Consider the following 23,743-nt stretch of genomic DNA (forward strand, 5'->3'; position numbering starts at 1 on the left):
TCCAGTTTTTCTGAGTAATTTATTGGAGATAAAAGTTTCACAGACTCTATTGCCTAGACTGGCTTCAAACCATGATCCTCAGGAGATCTCAGACTCCTCAGTAGCTAGTATTACAGGTATAAGCCATTGATGCCCAACCACTATGTAATATTTAGCAATCCAAACTTTGAAGTAACACTGATAAAAGACATAAAGATATCCCTGCCTTTCATTTACCTGGGATATTCATCTTTATAATTCCCTAAAATGTTAAGTACAATACTTTAATCAAAGTTAAAACAATTTTAAATACACATGGATTACTAAGATTTCATTTTAAAATCTTAAGCATTTTTACAATCAAATGAAACATATAAACTCAAATTTCAAAAACTAAGAAAAAATATAATTTTAACAAGTAGGACAGAACTGGAATATAGCTGTAATCCAGCACTCAGGAGGCTGAGGTAGGATTATTGTACTTTTAAGATTCTGACTCAAAGAAGTAAGATTGAAGTATATGGATTAGAGAAGTATTTAGAAGTTAAAAATAACATGATTTTTAACTGATGAATGGTAGAGGGACAGGGCTGAATGATGATAGAAAGGACAGTAAAGAGTTTAGAAACAACTTTCTCGATTGTCTCATCAACTGGTGAAATCAACTACTGACTGATGGTTTTACCTGAACAAATAGAGACTACTGAAAGAAGAACAGGTTTGGAAGAAATATATTTTGGATAGTCTGACTTTGGACATACTAAAATACTAAATTTTGGATTCTGTAGAGAATTTAGAAAACATAGAAGAAGTATAAAAGTCACAATGTGGGCTGGGAATGTAGCTTAGTGGTAGAGTGCTTTCCTAGCATGCATGAAGCCCTGGGTTTGATTCCTCAGTACCATATATACAGAAAAAGCCAGAAGTGGTGCTGTGGCTCAAGTGGTAGAGTGCTAGCCTTGAGCAGAAAGAAGCTCAGGGACAGTGCCCAGACTCTGAGTTCAGTCCCCAGGACTAGCAGAAAAAAAAGAAGAAGAAGAAAAGTATTCCTTATTTATATAATTGTAACCCCTTTATAAATATCTTTATAATAACAATGTTTTTTTAAAAAATAAGTCACACTAATTAGTTTCTAGTAAGTAAATAAAAATGATGTTTATTAAAATTTAATTTGCAGTTTTCATTATCAGATAAAGTATATGATTTTTTGTAATCTGAAAGCTTAAATTTAAATTCAAAATATATTAAAAAAAAAAAAACCTCAGCCGGGCACTGGTGGCTCATGCCTGTAATCCTAGCTACTCAGGAGGCTGAGATCTGAGGATCGTGGTTCAAAGCCAGCCCGGGCAGGAGAGACCGTGAGACTCCTATCTCCAATAAACCACCAGAAAACCGGAAGTGGCGCTGTAGCTCAAGTGGTAGAGCGCTTGCCTTGAGCTGAAGAGCTGAGGGACAGCGCCCAGGCCCAGAGTTCAAGCCCCACGCCCGACAAAAAAAAAAAAACCTCAATTAAATGACACCACAACCTAAGTGGATTTAATAGACATCTACAGAGTATTTTCCCCAGTAACCACATAATACACATTGTTCTTAGCAACCCATGTAACTTTTTCCAAAATTTATCCTCTCTTAGGATACACACAAAATCTGAGCAAATATAAAATAATTGAAATAACTTCCTGTATTCTATCTGACCATAATAAAATCAAACTAGAACTCAACAATAAAAGATACTACAGAAAATATTCAAACACATAAAAATTGAATAATACACAGTTAAATAACAGCTGGGTCACTAAAGGAAAATAAAAAATTTCCTGCACACCAATGAAAATGAAACCATATCCTAACAGAACCTCTGTAACCTCTGTGGTAAGGGATAGTTCATAGCACTAAGTGGGCCTCATAAAAATACAAATTATCCAAGTTAGTAGCTTTATGATGCAATTTAAGCTTCTAGGAAAACAGAAACAAACCAAACCCAAAACTACTAGTTTTAAAAAAATCAGGGCAAAAATCAATGAACTAGAGACTAAAAATACTATTCTCAGAACCAATAAAACAAAAGGCATCTAGTTCTTTGAGATTGACAAATCCCTAGCTATTTGACCCAAAAAAGGGAGAAAGCCCAAATCAGCACAAGAAATATCCAAAAAGTCCAACAGAGTATGAGGGACTACTTTAAAAACCTATATTCAAGTTGGAAAATCTAGAAGAAATAGATAAATTCCTAGAGGCATATGAGCTGCCAAAGTTGAACCAATTAAAACACAAACCACTTAAATATACCCAAAACAAGTAATAAGATTTAAAAGATAATAAGGGGCTGGGAAGATGGCTCAGTGGTAGAGCGCTTGCCTTGCATGCAGGAGGCCCTGGGTTCGATTCCTCAGCATCACATAAGCAAAATGAAAAAAGCCAGAAGTGGCGCTGTGGCTCAAGTAGTAGAGCTCTAGCCTTGAGCTGAAGAGCTGCCAGGCCCAGAGTTCAGGCCCCACGACCGGACCCCCCCCCCCCCAAAAAAAAAAAATTAAAAAATAATAGAGTCTTTTAACAAGAAAAAGTATAGGTCCTTATGGATTCATAGTTGAATTCTGTAAGATCTTTAGAAGAACTAATACTGGGACTCCTCAAACTTTTCTATGAAATAGAAAGGGAAGGAACGCTGCCAAATGCGTTCTATGAAGCCAGTATTATAACTCATCCCGAAATCAGGAAGAGACTCAATTAAAAAAGAGAACTATAAACCGATCTCTTTGATAAATACTGACGCAAAGCTCTTTAATAAAATACTTGCAAGCAGAATTCTACAATTAATAGAAAAAATTCATTACAATCAAGTCATTTTCATTCCAGAGATGCAAGGCTGGCTCAATACACATAAATCAATAAATGTAATATACATTAACAGAGACAATGACAAGAAGGACATGATCATCTCTATATATGCAACAAAAACTAAATCCAACAGTTTTATAATAAAAATACTAAGAAGCTAGGAATAAAAGCAATATATCTCAACATAGCAGAGGCTATCTACAGCCAGCATCGTACTAAATGGTGAAAAACTAAAATCATTTACTCTAAAACCAGGAACAAGACAAGGATGCCCACTCTCCCCAATTCCAATACAGTATTGGAATTCCTGCCCATAGTAATAAGGCAAGAGAAAGACCAAAAAAAAAAAAGAGGATCCAAATAGAAAAAGAAGTCAAAAGGCCACTATTTGCAGATGACATGATCCCTGGGTTTGATTCCTCAGAAAAAGCCAGAAGTGGCACTGTGCCTCAAGTGGTAGAATACTAGCTTGAGCAAAAGCAGCTTAGGGACAGTGCCCAGGCCCTGAGTTCAAGCCCCAGGAATGGCAAAAACAAAAACAAAAACAAACCCTAGAGCCTCCACTCCCAAATTTATACAGCTGATCGGTAACTTTGGTAAAGTAGCAGGATAGAAAATAAACCCACAAAAATCACTGTATAGTGTATGAGCAATATATAATAAGATAGGGAAATTAGGAAAACAATCCTATTTGAATAGCCTACAAAAAAAATTTAGGAATAAACCTAGCCAAGGAAGTGAAAGAAAACTATAAATCTTCAAAGAAAGAAACAGAAGATACCAGGAAGTGGGAAGACTGCCCATGTTCATAGATAGGCAGAAGTAATACTGTGAAAACAGCCAGTGTTAAAGGTAATTTATAAGTTTAATGCAATACCTATCAAAATCCCAATGTCATTCTTACTAAGACAAAGGAAACAATCCAAAATTGATATAGAACCACGAAAGACTCTGAAAAGCTAAAGTAAATATGGCCCCAAAAATGCAATGCTGGAAGTATCACAATCCCAGACCTCAAACTACTATAGTTACAGTAACAAAAACTGCTTGATAACTGACATAAACATAGGCCTGAAGACCAGTGAAATAGATTGGAAGACCCAGAAATAAATTCATGTACTTATAGACATCTGATTATTTGAGAAAGGAGTTAACAAATATGTTGGAAAAAAAGACAGCCTCTTTAACAAATGGTGTTGGAATAACTGGACAAACATATGTAGATAAGTGAAATTGAATTCTTCTCTCTTTGTACTAAAATCAACTCAAAATAGATCAAAGACCTCAATGTCAGACCTGAAACCATGACACTATTACAGTAAGAGTTAGGAGAAACACTGGAAGTTACAGGCATAGGCAGGAACTTTCTGAGTAGAGTTCCAGGGGCTCAGCAAATTGAACAGAGACTTGACAAATGATATTACATCAAAGTAAAAAGTTTCTGGGGGTTGGGAAGGTGGCTCAGTGGTAGAGCGCTAGCCTTGCATGCATGAGGCCATGGGTTCCATTCCTCAGCACCACATAAGCAAAAAGAAAAAAGCCAGAAGTGGTGCAGTGGCTCAAGTGGTAAAGCGCTAGCCGTGAGCTGAAGAGCTGAGGGATAGCACCCAGGCCCAGAGTTCAGGCCCCATGACCAGGACCCCCCCCAAAAAAAAAAGTTTCTGCATAGCAAAAGACATCCTTACTAAGCCTAAAAGATATAGTTACTAAAGATATAGTTACTAAGCTACACATCCAACAAGGACCTAATATCCAGAATATACAAGAAGCTCAAGAAACTAATCCCACCCAGTAAAACAAAATATCAATAACCCAATTAATAAATGGGCAAAGGAGCTAAATAGAGACTTCTCAGAAGACAGGAAGAAATGTTCAACATGCCTAGCCATAAAGAAGTGCAAGATGGAACAAAACTGAGATTCCATCTCACCCCAGTTAAGACTGACTCATCATTGAGAACACAAGCAATAAAAAATGCTGATGGGGATGCGGGGGAAAAGGAACTCTATTACTCTGTTGGTGGGAATGTAAACTAGTACAACCATTTTGGAAGGTGGTTTAGAGATTCCTTAAAAAACTAAATGTAAAACTACCCTATTATCTAGCTATACCACTCTGGGGCATCTACCCATAATATTACAAGTCAGGATACAGTAAAGACATTTGCACATCCATGTTCAATGCTGTACTATTCACAATAGCCAAGTTAGGGAAACAGTAAAGATGCCCCGCAATGCATGAGTGGATCAGGAAAAATGTGCACCATATATATAATGGAAGTTTACTCATCTATCAGAAAGAATATAACATTTGCAAGAAAAAAGATAGACCTAGAAAAAATTATGTTAAGAAAGTCAGGCCGGGCGCTGGTGGCTCATGCCTGTAATACTAGCTTATACAGGAGGCTGAGATCTGAGGATCAAGGTTCTAAGCCAGCCCAGGCAGGAAAGTCTGTGAGATTCTTATCTCCAATAAACCACTAGAAAACTGGAAGTGATGCTGTGGCTGAAGTGGTAGAGCGCTCGCCTTGAGCTGAAGAGCTCAGAGACAGCGCCAGGTCAGAGAGACAGCATACATTTTCTCTTGTATGTGGAAGCTAGATCTAAAATACACACATACATGATAACACATAACACTGTTTTATGCATATACACACAAATCCACTGAAGAATGGTATACTTTTTTTTTTTTTGGGTCTGGTCGTGGGGCCTGAACTCTGGGCCTGAGCTCTGTCCCTCAGCTCTTCAGCTCAAGGCTAGCGCTCTACCACTTGAGCCACAGCCCCACTTCCGGCTTTTCTTTTCTGCTTATGTGGTGCTGAGGAATCGAACCCAGGGCCTCATGCATGCAAGGCAAGCGCTCTACCACTGAGCCACCTTCCCAGCCCCAAGAATGGTATACTTAAGGGAGAATCCAATGGTGCAACTCCACTTAACAACTAAAAAATGAACACTAGAACATGGAAACATGATTTAGGGGGAGGATAATGAAGGGGACACACAAATGGAGGGAGGAAAAATTGAACTTTGTAACTTGAGGGTAGGGATGGGAGTGGAAAATGGAGAAAAGGGGAGAACAACAGAAGGGACAATGTTCATCAAGATGTATTAACCTGACATGGAATTTAAACTCTACTTAATATAAAAAATTCTTTCATGGGGTTCAAGTGGTAGAGTGCTAGCCTTAAGAAAGAAAAAAAAAAATCAGGGACAGGGCCCAGGCCCTGAATTCCAGGACTGGCAAAAAAGAAAAGAGAGAGAGAGAAAAAAAAAGATAATTCAAGAACTTTAGTTCAGGACATTTATTTTACTTAGTATAGTATTTTTTCCAATATTAAATTTCCTGGTTTTGTAAAAGAATGTCATTGTTCTTAGGAGATAGTTCTGAACAGGTTATGAGGTCTTGAATTTAACTCTTAATATAGTTCTACCAAATAGTATATATCTGTATACAGAAGAACATGACAAAACATTAACGATTAGTCAATCTCAATGATAGGCATATATATAGGTTTTCTTTACTGTTCATTTGATTTCTGTAGATTTAAACTTTTTCAAAGCAAAAGCAAGAGAAAAAAGTGTTATTTAATTTAAACTGCCTTTGAGCCAAAGGTGCATACCCAATTACCTCTTCAATAGCAGCATCTTGTAGCAAAGAACGAATATCTAAACGCATCATGTGACGAGGCGCAGTTTCCCAGTGATCAGCCATCTATTGTGAAATTTAAGAAGTCAAGTTATCTTTGGGAATTATTCAAATAGGACCAAGTAGACATCCATGATAAATTTAACTAACATTGAAATGTGTAACAGGTGAGTTTCAAGAAGATCTAGACTACTTTTTTCACTCTTACATTCAAAGGAAAAGAAATATTTACTAATGTAGATCGAAAAAACATTCTGAAACAAAATGAGATAACGAAGAGCTTTCTATATGGAAATATAACAATGAAAGCATTGTATACAGTATATATAATAAAAGAAAGGGAAACAAAAGAGGAGGCCTGGAGCACTTGCCTAAAAAACAAGAGGTCCCAGTTTAAACCTAATAACCATCCATCCACCCCTCCAAAAAAAATTTTCAGGTAACAGTGCTGAGATGAAAAATTTTAATTTTAGGGTACTCCACCATTCTGTTTCTGAAAATCACCTTATTAATTTCTTTAAGCTTTCTTCCATGAATATTTCTTTTGCCACAAGTCTGGTTATCAGCACTCATTTCAGCCAAATATACCTAAGCAACAATTAGTAATGATTAGACAAAGAAATAGAAAACTTGTATGCTAATGAAATGCTTTTAAAAGTTTTTTGTTTTTTAAGGCTGTACCTCAAATCCCTTGGTTTTTGCTGCACTCCAAAACTGGTCAAAATGTCTAACTCTGTCATTGATAGCATCCAGAATGATGAAGGGGAAAAAGCCATCATCCAGAGTCTTTTTGAAAGTTTTGAACATGCTGGTGCGGTAAGTCTCCTCCATCTCTGCTTCATATTCATATTCCATTACCTAAGATGATCCCCCATAAAGAGACCTAGGATTAGTAACTGTAAAGAATCATTCTTCATCTTTGACCTGGTTAGTATCTGCATAGATATGATACTGTAGTCTTTCCTTTATACCAGAGTACCAAAGCTTATGTTCAGAAAACAGGAAAGTCTTCCCAAAAGCCTCATCTTTTTCTGGACACATTATCCTTCAAATACCATTAGTGAATCACATTCAGAAATATCCCATACCTTCTTTTTTACTTTCTTTCCAGAATCTGGATCTTTTTCTTCTTTTTCTACTTCAGTGATAAAGTAATCATCTAGGCTTAAAACTCTGGGTGCAGGTCCTCCAAATTCTACCTCTTTATCCTAAGAACAGTCAAAACAAATTAATGAATATTCACCAAGTTCCCTCTTGTGGCTAAATAATATATTGATGGTTTTAAAACAAGCAGAAGTAACAATATTTATTTAAACTGATCAACATCTACCATGGATCCATGGGCCGTTAAATGGATCAAGTGAGAGATAGCTATATCAATAACACACTGCTCACCAACTAACTGACTTATTGGCTTTCCCCTACTCACCCGAATAAGTTTTGCAACATGTGTCTTTCCACTGCCAGGCAATCCTCTCATAATAACAACAATCTGAAACATAATTGGGAAAAATCACTCAGAGATCTTGTTAACAACAACTTATCATTCATCGTAGTGCACAAAACAAACCTTGATACATTTTAAAGAACAGAAATAGGGCTGGGAAGGTGGCTCAGTGGTAGAGTGCTTGCCTGGCATGCATGAGGTCTTGGGTTCCATTCCTCAGAACCACATAAGCCAGAAGTAAGCCAGAAGTAGTGCTAGCCTTAAGCTGAAGATCTGAGGAACAGCTCCAAGGCTCAGAATTAAGACACACACACACACACACACACACACACACACACACACACACACACACACACACACACACACACACACACACACGCACACACACACACACACACACACACACCACACACCCCCAGAAATAAGGCAAAATTTTATCTGACCACAGTAAACAGAAATTAGTGGAAATTAATCAATGGGTTAAAGAAGAAATCAAAGCAGAAATCACATTCTAGCACTGGTGGCCCATGCCTGTAATCTTAGCTACTTGGGAGACTGAGACTGAAGAATGCTGTTAGAGACTAGCTGAAGCAAAAAGTTTGAAAGAATACCCTTTCAAATAAGTAACTAGGGGCTGGGAAGGTGGCTCAGTGGTAGAGCACTTGCCTTGCATGCATGCGGCCCTGGGTTCGATTCCTCAGCACCACATAAGCAGAAAAAAAAAAAAAAAGCCAGAAGTGGCGCTGAGGCTCAAGTGGTAGAGCGCTAGCCTTGAGCTGAAGAGCTGAGGGACAGCGCCCAGGCCCAGAGTTCAGGCCCACGACCGGACCCAAAAATAAATAAATAAATAAATAAATTCAAAGAAGTAACTAACTAGGAATAGGAATTTGTCTGTCATCCTAGCAATGCAGGAGCCATGATTAAGAGGACTGTGTGGTTCCTGGCCTGCAATCCAAGCTACTACTCAGCAGGCTAAGATCTGAGAACTAGGCTCAAAGCCATCCTAGGCAGAATAGTCCTCAAGACCACCTGTAATTAATCAACAAAATGCCATAGGGAAGGCATGACTTAGTGGTAAAGGGTCAACTCTGAGCAAAACAGCCCAGTAAGATTGTGAAACCCTGAGTTCAAACCCTGGTATCAGCACACATAAATAAACTGTCCATTATTCAAGCCAATAAAAGTATGCCTTCAATGTAAATATAATTCAGTAAACTTCTCCCACACTTCGGATGATGATGATTCTGCTCCATGAGCTGGTCCTGGGGAGGGACTTAATGTTCTTGAACCATTCCATTCTCTCCTGCAGTTACTCTGCAGCTATCTTGAGATCCAAGAAGGGCCAGATTTGCCAGGCATTAACGATTCTTACTGTAAAAAGGCCATCAGAGTCAAGCTGATGCCAGAGTCTAAACCAGCCTGATATTGAACTATTTTTTTTTAATGTCATTTTTTTTTTGGGGGGGGTGGTGTCGGTCGTGGGGCTTGAACTCTGGGCCTGAGCGCTGACCCTCAGCTCTTCAGCTCAAGGCGAGTGCTCTACCACTTGAGCTACGACGCCACTTCTGGATATTGAACTATTCTAACTATGCATTCCTCTCCCTGTCCCCAGTTGTCTCTTTATCCAAAGTCCAATGTCTATATCCCAGAAGATAGCAGAAGATGGGTAAGATAAACTACATATGGCTGTCCTCCTGTGGCATATCTCTGCCATGTAATTTCTTTTCTCTGCTGTATTTTTCCTAATAAGCTTTCATCAAGAGAAAAGAGAGACAAACTGACATACACATATACTCTGAAAAAGAGAGAGTGATCTCAATGAGACTTTTGGTTTGGATATGGTTTGAGTATGTTACTAAATGTTGGAAACTTGGTCCAGTATGGCAGTATTGAGGTTGTAGAAATTTCATTGGTGGGGAGAGAATAATTAGGGTCATTGGAGTATACTTTTTGCAGACTACTGGATAGCTCCCTTAAGACTGAGTATCATACTATTGAATCTCCAACAGTACAAGATAAATAAACTCTTTTTCCTTGCAAGTGTTCAATCTCAGGTATTGTAAGATAGCAACAGAAAACAGACTATAGAAAACCAAAAGCTAGCTGTGTGAAAAGACAAAGTTTACTGATAAATTATTGCCTAAATTGACTAAAGTAGAGCAGGGTGGAGGGGGATCAAATTACTACATCCAGAAATGAAAAGAATGGGCATTAGGGGCATTACTACCAATTTTATAGATTTATACTTTCACTACAAATGAATACTATGAGCAACTGTATACCAACAAATAACTTGGATGAAATGGACATCTTCTACAAAGTCAGAGAGTACTAAAACTGACTCAAAAAGAAATAGACAATAATAGTAATTTTTTTTAAAGGTACCCACAGAAAAAGGATCAGGCCCAGATTAAATTGACTGAATTCTACCAAATATTTAACGAATTCCATTCTTCTAAAAACAAAAACTTTTTTTTTTTTTTTTTTTGGTGTTGGTCCTGGGACTTGAACTCAGGGTCTGGGTGCTGTTCCTGAGCTTTTTTTTGGTCAGTCGTGGGGCCTGAACTCTGGGCCTGGGTACTGTCCCTCAGCTCTTCAGTTCAAGGCTAGTGTTCTACTGCTTGAGCCACAGTGCCACTTCTGGCTTTTTCTGCTTATGTGGTGCTAAAGAATCGAACTCAGGGACTCATGCATGCAAGGTAAGCACCCTACCACTGAGCCATCTTCCCAGCCCCGTTCTTGAACTGTTTCATTGAAGGCATGAGCTCTACCACTTGAATAAGAATCTCATGGGACTTTCCTGCCCACAACTGGCTTCATACCATGATCCTCAAATCTCAGCCTTCTGAGTAGCTAGGAATATAAGGCGTAAGCCACCCGCATTGGCCAACCTAACTTATCTTTAGGCTAGTATTGACCTAGTATCAAAACTGAACAAACACTGGGAATGTGGCTTAGTGTTAGAATGCTTGACTAGCCTACATGAAGCCCTGGGTTCAATTCCTTAGTATCATATAAACAGAAAAAGCGGGAAGTAGTGCTATGACTCAAGTGGTAGAGTGCTAGCCTTGAGCAAAAGAAACTCAGTAACAGTGCCCAGGCTCTGAGTTTAAGCCCAAGGACTGGCAAAAATAAATACTTAAAACAAAGGGGGCTGGGAAGGTGGCTCAGTGGTAGAGCACTTGCCTTGCATGCCTGAGGCCCTGGGTTCGATTCCCCAGCACCACATAAGCAAAAAGAAAAAAAGCCAGAAGTGGCACTGTGGCTCAAGTGGTAGAGCACTAGCCTTGAGCTGAAGAGCTGAGGGACAGCGCCCAGGCCCAGAGTTCAGGCCCCACGACCGGACCCCCCCCCCCCCAAAAAAAAAAAAACAAAAAAAACAAAGGGACTAAAATAGTAAACTATTAATTCTACATATATACAATCAAATATATGGCTTAAATCTCCAGTGTCAGTTTATTCAAATGAAGTCTAATTATTCTGCAATACAAGATAAACATAAAAAGAATGTATACATTGGGAACTTACTAGTAAGTTAAACGCAATGTCTCCGTACTGTCTTTGTTCAACATACCAAAATACCAAATATACTTTTCCTCTCTTCAAAATGCAATTAATTAAGCTTTCCTGAACTGTTTTTTGTTTTTTTTTGGATTGGTCGTGGGGCTTGAACTCTGGGCTTGGGCACTGTCCCTGCACTCTTCAGCTTAAGACGAGCGCTCTACTGCTTGAGCTACAGCGTCACTTCTGGTGTTCTAACGGTTTATTGGAGACAGTCTCATGGACTTTGCTGCCCAGGCTGGCTTTAAACCCTGATCCTCAGATCTCAGCCTCCTGAGTAGCTAGGATTACAGGCGTGAGCCACCAGTGTCCGGCTCCTGTTTTTAAAAAAGTTTCCAATGTCTTTTTTTTGGCCAAGAAATTAAGCTCTAACTTCTTTAAGATGGGTTTAGGTAGCTAATGAAACTGTATGGTAATTTAGAGATGCTACGATGCCTTGAATCTGATTTTATTTCAATGTTGCAGACAAGTAAAGAAAGTCAATTCAGCATACTAAAAAGATCTATCATCTTTGAATTTGTAAGAAAACCAATTTTATAGGACTTACTCTTTCAGGTCTGCTCTCTCGGCCTGGTGGTTTCAAAATATCATCCACATTCTTTGATTCAGGCTTCTTCTCAACCCGAGGAGCTGGAGGTGGCTGGTGGCTTAGTGATGGAGCTGGCAGGGGCATTCGCTCCTCTGGGTAAGTTCTTCGTTCTCCTAGAATCCCAGCAGTTGAATAAACTCACAAGTTACACATCCATTATCTTACCCTGATCATAATTGACTTTAAGTTTAAAGAAAGTTTACAGTAATAATATAAATGTACTGAAATCAAGAAAACAAAAAGATTTAGGCATATTTCAGGAAAACAGGACATTCTGCAAAATATTAACAAAATCAACAAGACTACTGACAAGATACAGAAGAAATTCTTTGCTGGACAATCTCAAACATCATTGATATTGAGTGAGTTCTGTAATTCTGTTCTTCAGTTTTAAGAACCAGAGTCATCAGGCATTTATAGGAATAAATTTGGAAAGTTTAGAAACAAATAGGGAGAAGTTTCTAATTCAAGTGTAGTTTATAGTAGTAAAAACTTTTAGAAGGAGATTAGATGTCCAAAAATAAAGATCTTATATTTTATTTACTCAATAGAATGTCACAAGATCACTAACACATGAAAAAACATGTCTGGTATAATTATCAAACAGAACAAGCACAACAGAAACTATCTTGTTTTTTGCCGGTAGTGGGGCCTGAACTCTGGGCCTGGGCACTGTCCCTCAGCTCTTCAGCTCAAGGCTAGCATTCTACCACTTGAGCCACAGCCCTATTTCCGGCTTTTTCTGCTTATGTGGTACTGAGGAATCAAACCCAGGACTTCATGCATGAAAGGCAAGCACTCTACCACTGAGCCACCTTCCCAGCCCCATAAACTATCTTTAGGGTTGGGTGTGAAACTCAACAGTATGGCTGTTGTCTATTATGTACAAGGCCTTGAGTTCAATCCTACCTAGAAAAGCAAAAACAAAAATAAAACTCCTGATGGGCACTGATGATTCACGTCTGTAATCTTAGTTACTCAGGAGGCTGAGATCTGAGGATCGTGGTTCAAAGCCAGTCCAGGCAAGAATGTCCGTGAGATTCTTTGTTTGGTTTGGTTTTTGTTTTTTTGGTTGGTCGTGGGGCTTGAACTCTGGGTCTGGGTACTGTTCCTCAGCTCTTCAGCTGAAGGCAAGTGCTCTACCACTTGAGCCACAGCGCCACTTCCGTGAGATTCTTATCTCCAATAAACAACCAGAAAACCAGAAGTGGCACTGTGGCTCAAGTGGTAGAGTGCTAACCTTGAGCTGAAGAGCTGAGAGACAGTGCCCAGGCCGAGTTCAAGCCCCACGATTGACCAAAAACAAAAAACAAAAAACACCACCACCACCAACAACAAAAAAAACCTCCCTATATTTATACCTTGATTACAGCTTTATAAATATATATGAGAAGAGAAAGAGAAGAAATATAAAAAAGCCAAACTATGTTCATGGTCTTAGAGGTAGAGCACTTGCCTCAAGTGTGAGGCTCTGAGTTCAAATGCCATACAAAAAAATACAAAGTTACAATAGTTGTACTGTGCTGAGATTAGAAATTATTTTGTTCCAAATTGTCCTTAACAATATAAAAATATCTTTTACATAATCACTACATATACACACACATGCTCACACTTTTTTTTGGCATTACTGGAGTTTGAACTTTGGTCCTCTAGCTTGCTAGGCAGGCGCTCTAATTACTGAACCATGCCTCCAGCCATTTTCCTCCTGGGAATTTTGTGTGTTTCTGTCACCACTGGGGCTTGAACTCAGGGTCTGGGTATTCTGAGCTTTTTAGTTCAAGATTAGTACTCTACCACTTGAATCACAGCTCTACTTCTGGCTTTTTGGTAGTTAATTGGACATAAAGAGACCCACAGACTTTCCTGGGTTGGCTTCAAACTGCTTTTCTCAGATCTCAGCCTTATAGTAGCTAGGATAACAGGCTCAAGACACCAGTGCCCAGCTGACTCTACTGGTAATTTCTGAGACAGAGGTCTTACTTTCTGCGCAAATGTGGGCCTAGATAAAATTAATCTTTATTAGGATTCTTGGTAGCTAACAGACACTCGCCATCATGACAGCTTTCAATGAAAAGGCATCTCAAGACCTTTTCTGCCCAAGCTGGTTTGAAACCTTGATCCCAATAATATCAGCTTCCCAAGTAGCTAGGATTACAGGGGAGAGTAACCAGAACCAGTCCTAATTACACCAATTTTTATAATACTTAAAAAAATCAAGTACATTTTACTCTGCTTAAATGCACAATTATATGGAAAGCATTTCCCACTGTTGATATTCTTAACATTGTTATAGTTAATAAGACACTATTCTACCTCCAAACATAGATGGGCCTTCATATGCTGGTCGGTCAGACTTCCGGTCATAGGATGGCCTATCAAATCCCCCTCTTCTAGAAGAGGAATGGTCTTTTTTATCTCGATATGATTGAGTCCTAGAAGGTATAAAAGGAAATGCTTTACTAACAACACTATGATCTGCCCAATCCTCTCCATGGGCAGTTACTCTACAGTACTTATTTATATTTTGATTCTGTCTTTTACTTTAGATCTGCCTTTCATGAACATATCTAAAAAGCCCATCAACTGCAAAAATAAGTATTTTGTCTATAATGTCTTCATCTTTATCAATAATACTGTTTTCTTTCCTTTATGGATATGTTCCATTTCCCACTTAATTTTTTGGAATATAAAAAAAAAATGATGCAAACCTGTACTTTCCTGGAATCTTTGAGAATTTCTCTTTGTTCTTCAATTACATATATGCATGAAAAGAATATCATTTACTAAACTTCCTATCAATAAACTGACTTTTGCTGAACTTACAGGCACATACTCAGCAAAGATACTTTTCATAGTTTACCTATCATCTCGGGGGCGGCGTTCTCTGTCAAATCGATCTCGTTCATAGTCAATAACACGATCTCGGTCTCGATCTCTATGTGTCTCTCGATCTCTTTTAAAATCCCGATGATCTGCTATGATATTACTCTGACGATCAAAGTAGGGGTCACGATCTCTGTCTCTATCATAGCGATCACGTTGGCCTATATGCTCTATGAAAATTATTTTAAAAAAGTAAAATTTATATCCATGTTCAAAAATATAAGGAAAAAGTACAAATCTAAGAACAAGCATAAATTAAGATCCTACATTCAATTTAAGAGTTTTTAGCTATATTAAAAAGCATAGATAATCTCACTAGAAGGAAAAAAAAGTCATATAATAGGCCATAAAATTAAGTTTAAAAATACTCATCTCTCTGGGAATCCTACCTGTCTCAAAGTTTGATCTTTCAGGTAGTGGATCTGGGCGTAGGGTTATTCTTTCTCCATATGGTATCTGTTCAACTTTATTAGTGGACATATCTGATAAATGAAACAGAAATAAAATATAGTTGTACTAGAAAAGCTTAAGAAAACCAAAGCTCAAGTTAATTATTGTAGAATCTAGGCATGGTAGCACATGATTATAATCCTAGCACTCAGGTAGGAAGATTAGGAGTTCAAGGTTAATCTGGGCTACATAGTATGAGTTATATAGCTGCAGCCCAGCTTAGGCTACAAAAGTGAGACCTTACCTTAAAAACAAGCAAACAGCAAAAACCTCCTGTACAACTCCAAATACAAGTCCATTGTTATTACTTACCTCGACCATGGCCGTAATCAACCGTCTGCTGTACTGGTGGTGGTTTGGACATTGGTGGCATACCCATAGACATTGGGCCTGGAGGGGGAATGGAAGAGTGAACAGGTGGAGGTGGTAATACTGGAGCAGATGGAATTGGTGCAGTGTCTGACTTAAATTCTGAGTTTAGTCCTTGTTCATCATTTGTATCCCAGAGCCCATAGAAAGAATCTTCATCCCATCGTTCCTGTTCCACAGCTGATGGTGGTGGCTTCATGATTGGAGGAGGAGGCGGTGGGGGAGGAGGAGGAGGCAGAGGTGGAGGTATAGGCACAGGTGGCCTAGTCATAGGAATAGATGATCTTGCTGGTGGAACAGATGGTCTTACAATTGAACCTGGTGGCTTACCCATAGGAAGGGGTGGTCTATAAGACCCTGGAGGCTAGAGAAGAAAGTACATTGCTTAGCAAGCATACTACCACGTTGTCACAGATTAGTGGAAATTAAAATCTGATTATTAATTCATAAAAAGTTAATTAGACTCATTCAAACTTTAAAACTTTGTGCTTTGAAAGACAACAATAAGCCAGGTAACCAGTAGCTTACACTTGCAATCCTACCTACTCAGGAGGCTGAGATTTGAGGATTGTGATTCCAAGCCAGCCCAGCAGGAAAGTCTGTAACACTCTAATCTCCAGTTAACCACCAAAGAGGTAGAAGTGGAGGTGTGGTTCCAATGGCAAAAGGACAGCCTTGAGCAAAAAAACTAAGAGACAGTGTCCAGGCCTTGAGTTTAAGGTTCAGTACTGGCAAAAAAGACATCAATGGAAAAATGAAAAGACAAATGATAGAGGAGAAAATACACTCAAATCTTCTAACTAACTTGAGTTCAGAAGATATAAAACTCAATAATAAGACATATAACAAAAAAATATATAAGGGCTGAAGATTTCAATATGTCTCTAAAGAAAGCATAAAAGTGACCAAGATGCACATGGAAAGATGCTTTCAATATCATTAGTCATTAAAAACTACAGACTTAAAACCACAATGAGATTTCATTTCGTACTCACCAGAATGACAATAATTAACAAGAGACAAAACCAGTCATGATGAGGAGATGGAGTAAAGAAGATATCTCAAGCAAATGCAGCAGTAGTACTCACTAGACACTCACGCCTGTAATCCTAGTTACTTAGGAGGCTGAGATTTGAGGATCATGGTTCAAAGCCAGCCCGGGCAGGAAAGTCTGTGAGACTCTTATCTCAAATAAACAACTAGGAAACCAGAAGAGGCACTGTGGCTCAAGTGGTAGAGCGCTAGCCTTGAGCTGAAGAGCTGAGGGACAGTGCCCAGGCCCAGAGTTCAAGCCCCACAACCGACAAAAAAAGTTTAAAAAAAAAGAAAGAAAGAAAATGAACTATACAACTTGTAGGTGGGGAAGGGAGAAAAAACTGGGAGACAGCCAGGGAAGGAGTGACATTGTCAAAAAAGAAATGTACTCTTTATATTACCTTTGTAATAACAATTAAATTTTTTTAAAAGAAGGTATTTTAAGACTGAGAGTGAGCAGGGCGCTGGTGGCTCACACCTGTAATCCTAGCTACTCAGGAGGCTGAGATCTGAGGATCGCGGTTCAAAGCCAGCCCAGGCAGGAAAGTCCATGAAACTCTTATCTCCAATAAACCACCAGAAAACTGGAAGTGGTGCTGTAGCTCAAGTGGTAGAGCGCTAGCCTTGAGCTGAAGAGCTGAGGGACAGTGCTCAGGACCAGAGTTCAAGGCCCAAGACCGACAAAAAAAAAACAAAAAAAAGACTGAGAGTGGGACTATACAATGGTGCCACTGCTTTGGAAAATACTTTTCCAATTTCTCAAGAAGTAGTTAAATATGATATGCCTTGATATCTATCTAAGAAAAACAAAAAAATATGTCCACTCAAAGACCTGCACACAAATACAACAGTATTATGTCTATCTACTGGTGGATGGATAAACAGAATGTGGTATGTCCATACAACGGATATTATTCGGCAACAAAAAGAAATAAAAAGCACTGATTGATGCTATGTGAGGAACTTGAAAGCAAGTTCACTAAGAACACTGAAAGAAGCTAGGCATAAAAAATACCCCACATATTGAATGATTCCATTTAAATAAAATGTCCAGGAAGGCAAAACTACAGAGAAAGTTGCTAGGGATGGGGAATAAAAATTTACTATAAACTAGCACAAAGACCTTATTGGAATGACATATAAAATTGGATTATAGTAAAATTTGACCTACTGAATTTAGTTTTAAAATCACACATAAAATGGCAAATCTATAATAACAACTTAAAAAAAAGAACAGGGGAAAAAACAGGGCACCAGTGGCTTATGCCTATAATTCTAGCTATTCAGGAGGCTGAGATTTGATGATCCTGGTTTGAAGTCAGCCCAGGCAGGAAATTCTTTGAGACTCTTATCAATAATTAGCCACTAAAAAGCAAGAAGTGGAGCTCTGACTGAAGTGGTAGAGCACCAGCTATGAGCACCAAAAGGACCACACTTGAGTCCTGAGTTCAAGCCCCAGTATTAACATCAAAACAAAGCAAACTAAAAAACCGGAAGGGGGGGGGGGGCTGGGTTTAACACTATTATCTCTTCCAGGAAGGTACTGCACTCTCTTTCATCTCTGATTTTATTTAGAGTCAAATATCACAGGCCCACACCAAACCTACTCAATTTTGGTGGGTATAGTCCTGCTATACATTTTAGGTAAAACAACCACAGTATGGGAAGGATGTGGGAAGAAAACGGTGGTGGTAGAGAGGAGTAGTGGGAAGATGGTTAACAGGTACAAGAACATGTAGCTAGACAGGGGGAGTGTCTAATATTCTGACACAGCAGAGTAACTAGGGTAACAATTTTTTGTGTATATGTGATACTAGGGTTTGAATTCAGGGCTTACTTTGTATTTTGATAGGTGCCATGTCTTCAGGCCTAGATGACAACTATTAAATGAAATATTTCAAAACAGCTAGTTAGGGGGATTTGGATATTCTTGTTTTTGTGTTTGTTAGTACCAGGGCTTGAATTCAGGGTCTAGGTGCTGTCCCTTAGCTTTTTCACTCAAGGTGGGTGATGCTCTACCATTTGAGACACAGCTCCATGTCCAGGTTTTTGCTGATTAACTGGAGATAAGAGTCTTATGGACTTTACTGCCTAGGGTAGCTTTGAACCTTAATCCTCAGATCTTGGGCTCCTGAGTATCTAGGATTACTGGTGCCTGGCTTGTATATTCTTTTTTTATCAGTTGTGTGGCTTGAATTCGGGGCCTAGGTGCTATCCCTGAGCTTGACTCAAGGCTAGTGTTCTACCACTTTGAGCTACAGTTGCACTTCTGGTTTTCTGATGGTAATTAGAGAGAGAGTCTCATGGACTTTTCTACCCAGTCTGGCTTTCAGCCATGATCCCAGATCTCAGCCTCTTGAGTAGCTAGGAGGACAGGCATGAGCCACCAGGGCCCAATATGTACTTTCTTTTCTTTTCTTTTCCTTTTTTTTTTGGGTCCGGTCGTGGGGCCTGAACTCTGGGCCTGGGCACTGTCCCTCAGCAATTCAGCTCAAGGCTAGTACTCTACCACTTGAGCCACAGCGCCACTTCCGTTGCTTATGTGGTGCTGAGGAATCGAACCCAGGGCCTCAGGCATGCAAGGCAAGCGCTCTACCACTGAGCCACCTTCCCAGCCCTCTCTTCTTTTTCTTTTGGTGCCAGTCCTGGGGTTTGAACTCAGGGCCTATATATTGTCCATGAACTTTGGCTCAAGGCTAGCACTCTACTACTTGAGCCACAGAATTATTTTTGGCCTTTTCTGAGTAGTTTACTGGAAATAAGCATCTCACAAACTTTCCTATCCTGGCTGGCTTCAAACCATAATCCTCAGATTTCAGCCTCCTGAACAGCTAGGATTAGAGGCAGGACTGTATATTCTTAATGCAAAGAAGTTTTAAATATCTGAAGTGACAACTATGACAATTACTCTGATCTGATCATTAAATATTATATACCTGTGTTAAATGTCATGACATACTCCATAAAGATATAACAACTATGTTATCAATTAAAATGATAAAATATATTAAAAATACAAAGTACAAAGTCTCTATGAGTCAGGCACTCAGAGAGGCTAAGGCAAAAGAATCAAGAGTTTGAGGTCAGCATGAGTAAAATAACCAGACTCTGTCTCAAAACCATTGCACAGAAACAATTACATCTACAAAAAATATTAATAGACGATGGCTACAAGATGGTATAAACTACTTACAAGATTTCAGGATTTTTTTTTTAATGCCAGTACTATGGTTTAAACTTAGGACACTGTGTTACTCGGCTTTTCCGCACATAGATGAGCCACACCACACTTCTTACTTTTTGCTGTTTAATTGGAGATAATCTCTCAGATTTATTTGCCTGCTCTGGCTGGCTCTAAATCTCGATCCTCAGATCTCAACCTCCTCATTCACTAGGTTTATAGGTGTGCATTAGCACCTCAGTTAGGAATCATTTTTAAAATACCTTTCTTCTTTATTTTTGGTCAACCAAGGTCTCTGGCTGCCACCATATCATAAGGATTGTTAGTAGAAACAACTTTATTTGGAAAGAATGGCAATGTCCTATTCTTTGACTAAAGTTTCAGAGTCAGAATTTAAAATTACCCTTATTATCTAAAATAGGAATCTGATACAATGAAATTTATTAAAAAGTTATAATACTAAAGTGGAAATTAGAACCAAATTATCTAACAAAATAGAATTGTTCAATAAATTATTGTGAAGCAAAAATAATATAGCATGTACCAATAATGGAAAATGTTTATAATTTGCTAAATGAATAATGCAGAAATGTAGATTTATAATCTAGAGCTTCTGCCATTTGCCAAGAGACACAAAGATGAAAAGATGCAGTTTTTATCCTGTTGGCTTGGTTTACAAGGTAACATGACAAGAAAACAGACAACCAAAATACGCTATGGTAAAGCCTATGACAGGGATCAGTACAAGATGCTATGGAGGTAGTAGCTATGAAGGTAATATTCAGGTGAAGAGAAAATAGAAGAAATGAGTTCTAAAACACAAACAAGAATTACTCAGTTGGAGGAGTGATGTGGGAATAAAGAAAAGAAGCTTTAAACACAGATAACCACATGCACATACAAAGGCATGAAGAAGTATAAGAGTGGTATTCGCAGAATTAAATACCTCCATGTGAAGGAAGAGTTGAGCACAAGCAATGTTAATAAGAGCTGAGGCCAAGCTGGGTACCCGCGGCTGAGGATTAAGGTTCAAAGCCACCCCAGACAGGAAAATCCATGAGACTCTTTATCTCTAATAAACCACTTAGAAAAAGTCAGAAGTGGTGATGTGACTCAAGTGGTAGAGTGATAGCCTTGAACACAAAGAGGCTTAGGGGTAGTGCCCAGGTCCTGAATTCAAACCCTGGGAATGGCCAAAAAGGAAAAAAAAGACCTGAGGCCAGCATAGGACAGAACATAAAAAGCCATGCAAAAGCCTGAAAGCAATGAGGATATATTGAGTAATTTTAAAGCCAGGGAGCAACATGGTGATATTTATGGTCTATTTTGACCAAAAATCATATCCATGCTGCTTGAAGTGGAGTTAGGCAGAGTTTAAAATACAAGGATTGCCCATATAATTGTAACTCCTCTGTATGGTATTTTCATAATTAAAAAAAAACTTGAAAAAATACAAGGACATGAAAGTACTTTTTGGAATGATGCTATTGTCTTTATATTTTGCATAGATTTATCAAAGCTCAAACTTGTAAGCTTAAAAGGGGTACATGAGCCAGGCGCCGGTGGCTCACGCCTGTAATCCTAGCTACTCAGGAGGCTGAGATCTGAGGATTGCAGTTCAAAGCCAGCCCAGGCAGGAAAGTCCGTGAAACTTATCTCCAATAAACCACCAGAAAACTGCAAGTGGCGCTGTAGCTCAAGTGGTAGAGCGCTAGCCTTGAGCTGAAGAGCTGAGGGACAGCGCTCAGGCCCAGAGTTCAAGCACCACGACCAACCGAAAAAAAAAAAGGGGGGGGGTACATGTTTTGCATATAAATTATACCTCAAAATCTGATTTTAAGAAATCACTGTTACTGGGGAGCAGTGACTTATGCCTGTAATCCTAGCGTATAGTAAGATGACTGCATATGGAAGGTAGGACAGAGCAAAGACATAGGGCTGACTTTCAAATTTTAATAATGTGACTGGGTCATGATGAGAAAAGAACAACTCAGTATGAGGAATTATCATGAGGCACATTTTGAACACACTGAATTTGACAGGAGACATGACCATAGATAGAAACTTTGTAGGTAGATAGATATATACAAAAGTCAGAAAACATGTTCTAGATAGCCAACAACATCTTGATAGTTAGTCACTAATATATACAACTTGTGTGAGTGTTATATTTTAGATAAGCATGGATGAGTACATTGAGAAATGAAGAGTTAATTTGATGAAATATTTCAATAATGGATTTTTGTCCTTCATTTTATTAGTTGCATTATAACCTTTTTTTAAAAGACTATTACTGGCTTAACAGTAAAATAGTAAACAACTAAATAAAGCAAAAGCCTCAAAGCAAAACAACGGGAGGACTTAATCACTCAACTCTTTAACATAAATATCACTTTTGCTATTAACAGTATGGGGAATGTTTTGAGATATGATGTAGCATTCCTGTGCCCAATCTAAAAAGGGAGGAAGCAGTACAGTAAGACTTACAGTTAGCCCTGCAACAATGAAAAATAAAGAGTATTTGAACAAAAAATTAACAGAAAAACTTTATAAACATGAAAACATGAAGCCATGTACAATTCAGGTATACTTAGCCTACTTATCAAAACCAGAGGAAAAGGGACATTTCTGCCACACTTGAACATACTTAAAGAAACTCAAAGGAAAATTGCTATAAGCTTTTACTTTTTAAAAAATTTACATTTTTACAGTGGTAATTTTTTTTTTTTGCCAGTCCTGGGGCTTGAACTCAGAGCCCAGGCACTGTCCCTGAGCTGCTTTTTTGCTCAAGGCTAGCACTCTACCCATAGTGCCACTTCTGGCTTTTTTTGTTTATGTGGTACTGAGGAATCGAACCCAGGGCTTCATGCATGCTAGGCAAGCACTCTACCACTAGGTCACATTCCCAGACCGTTACTGTAATTTTTTAAAAATCCAATAACAAAACAGAAAACATTTCATTTTCTGAACACACATTTTCCCATACCGGATACATCCCTTGTCTTGATGTATTCTGCAATCTTGAGTCCTGAGGTGGTAGATGGTCAGCCAACTGTAGCTCAGACCCAAAGTCTTTCATCTTTTGAAGCTGTTCTTTCTGTTCCCTGTAAACAAATGAAACTGCCATTGTACTTAAATCCTGTTTATACCATGCCTAAATGACAATTAATATCAAATTTTAAAAAAGGACTAAAAACTTTGCCCTAAAACCTTCTGCAGTAACTACAAAGCACATCTAAGGTAACAATCTCTTGCTTTTGAATAGCTAACATCAATCATATAAGACTATAAATAACTATCAATTATTAGTGTTGTTCAAGGACAGTTTCTACAACCTGCCTCAATAGTTTATTCCAATATATTATCTACTTGTCCTGTTTTTCTTTCATCCAACCAAAAGTTCTTTCGCCATTTTTTAAAAACAGTATGTTTTAGTCCTGTTACAAAATGGTGGCCTGTAAGTAAAACATAGCTTAAGAAGGTTTTTTCACTTGGCTTTCACGTAAGTTTTTAAATTTTGAATGACCTGCCATTATTTATAAAAGTAAATATTTCACACATATAAATTCAATTAAAGAGCTTGGGAACACTAGGTCTACATACCTACACACTGAGCAGAGTAATGATTTCAGTCTACCATAAACCTCCCCTATTTCACTGAGTTCTACCTGGCCCATTTTCAGCCATTTGTCACCTGTACATGATCTCTGCTGTAGATGGTAAGAATAATTATCAGTCTATTCCTTTAAAAATAATCTTTCAT

General features: G+C 38.5%; 1 protein-coding gene across 3 annotated transcripts in view; it reads right to left on the reverse strand.

The window, feature by feature from the left end:
- The window catches only part of Ylpm1 (YLP motif containing 1), an 84,350-nt gene that overhangs the window by 20,040 nt on the left and 40,567 nt on the right, over window positions 1–23,743 (reverse strand). For all 3 annotated transcript variants that reach the window (XM_042692486.1, XM_042692484.1, XM_042692485.1), the window contains 11 exons: window positions 22,967–23,084; window positions 15,708–16,128; window positions 15,335–15,427; window positions 14,923–15,115; window positions 14,376–14,494; window positions 12,018–12,172; window positions 7,892–7,954; window positions 7,551–7,670; window positions 7,144–7,320; window positions 6,967–7,050; window positions 6,445–6,528 (listed from right to left, as the gene is read on the reverse strand). In XM_042692486.1, the coding sequence (XP_042548420.1) occupies window positions 6,445–6,528; window positions 6,967–7,050; window positions 7,144–7,320; window positions 7,551–7,670; window positions 7,892–7,954; window positions 12,018–12,172; window positions 14,376–14,494; window positions 14,923–15,115; window positions 15,335–15,427; window positions 15,708–16,128; window positions 22,967–23,084 (1,627 nt within the window). The remainder of the gene's footprint in view (window positions 1–6,444; window positions 6,529–6,966; window positions 7,051–7,143; window positions 7,321–7,550; window positions 7,671–7,891; window positions 7,955–12,017; window positions 12,173–14,375; window positions 14,495–14,922; window positions 15,116–15,334; window positions 15,428–15,707; window positions 16,129–22,966; window positions 23,085–23,743) is intronic.

This window comes from Dipodomys spectabilis, unplaced genomic scaffold, assembly GCF_019054845.1.
Source record: "Dipodomys spectabilis isolate Male_0828 unplaced genomic scaffold, ASM1905484v1 ptg000157l, whole genome shotgun sequence".
Lineage (NCBI taxonomy): Eukaryota > Metazoa > Chordata > Mammalia > Rodentia > Heteromyidae > Dipodomys > Dipodomys spectabilis.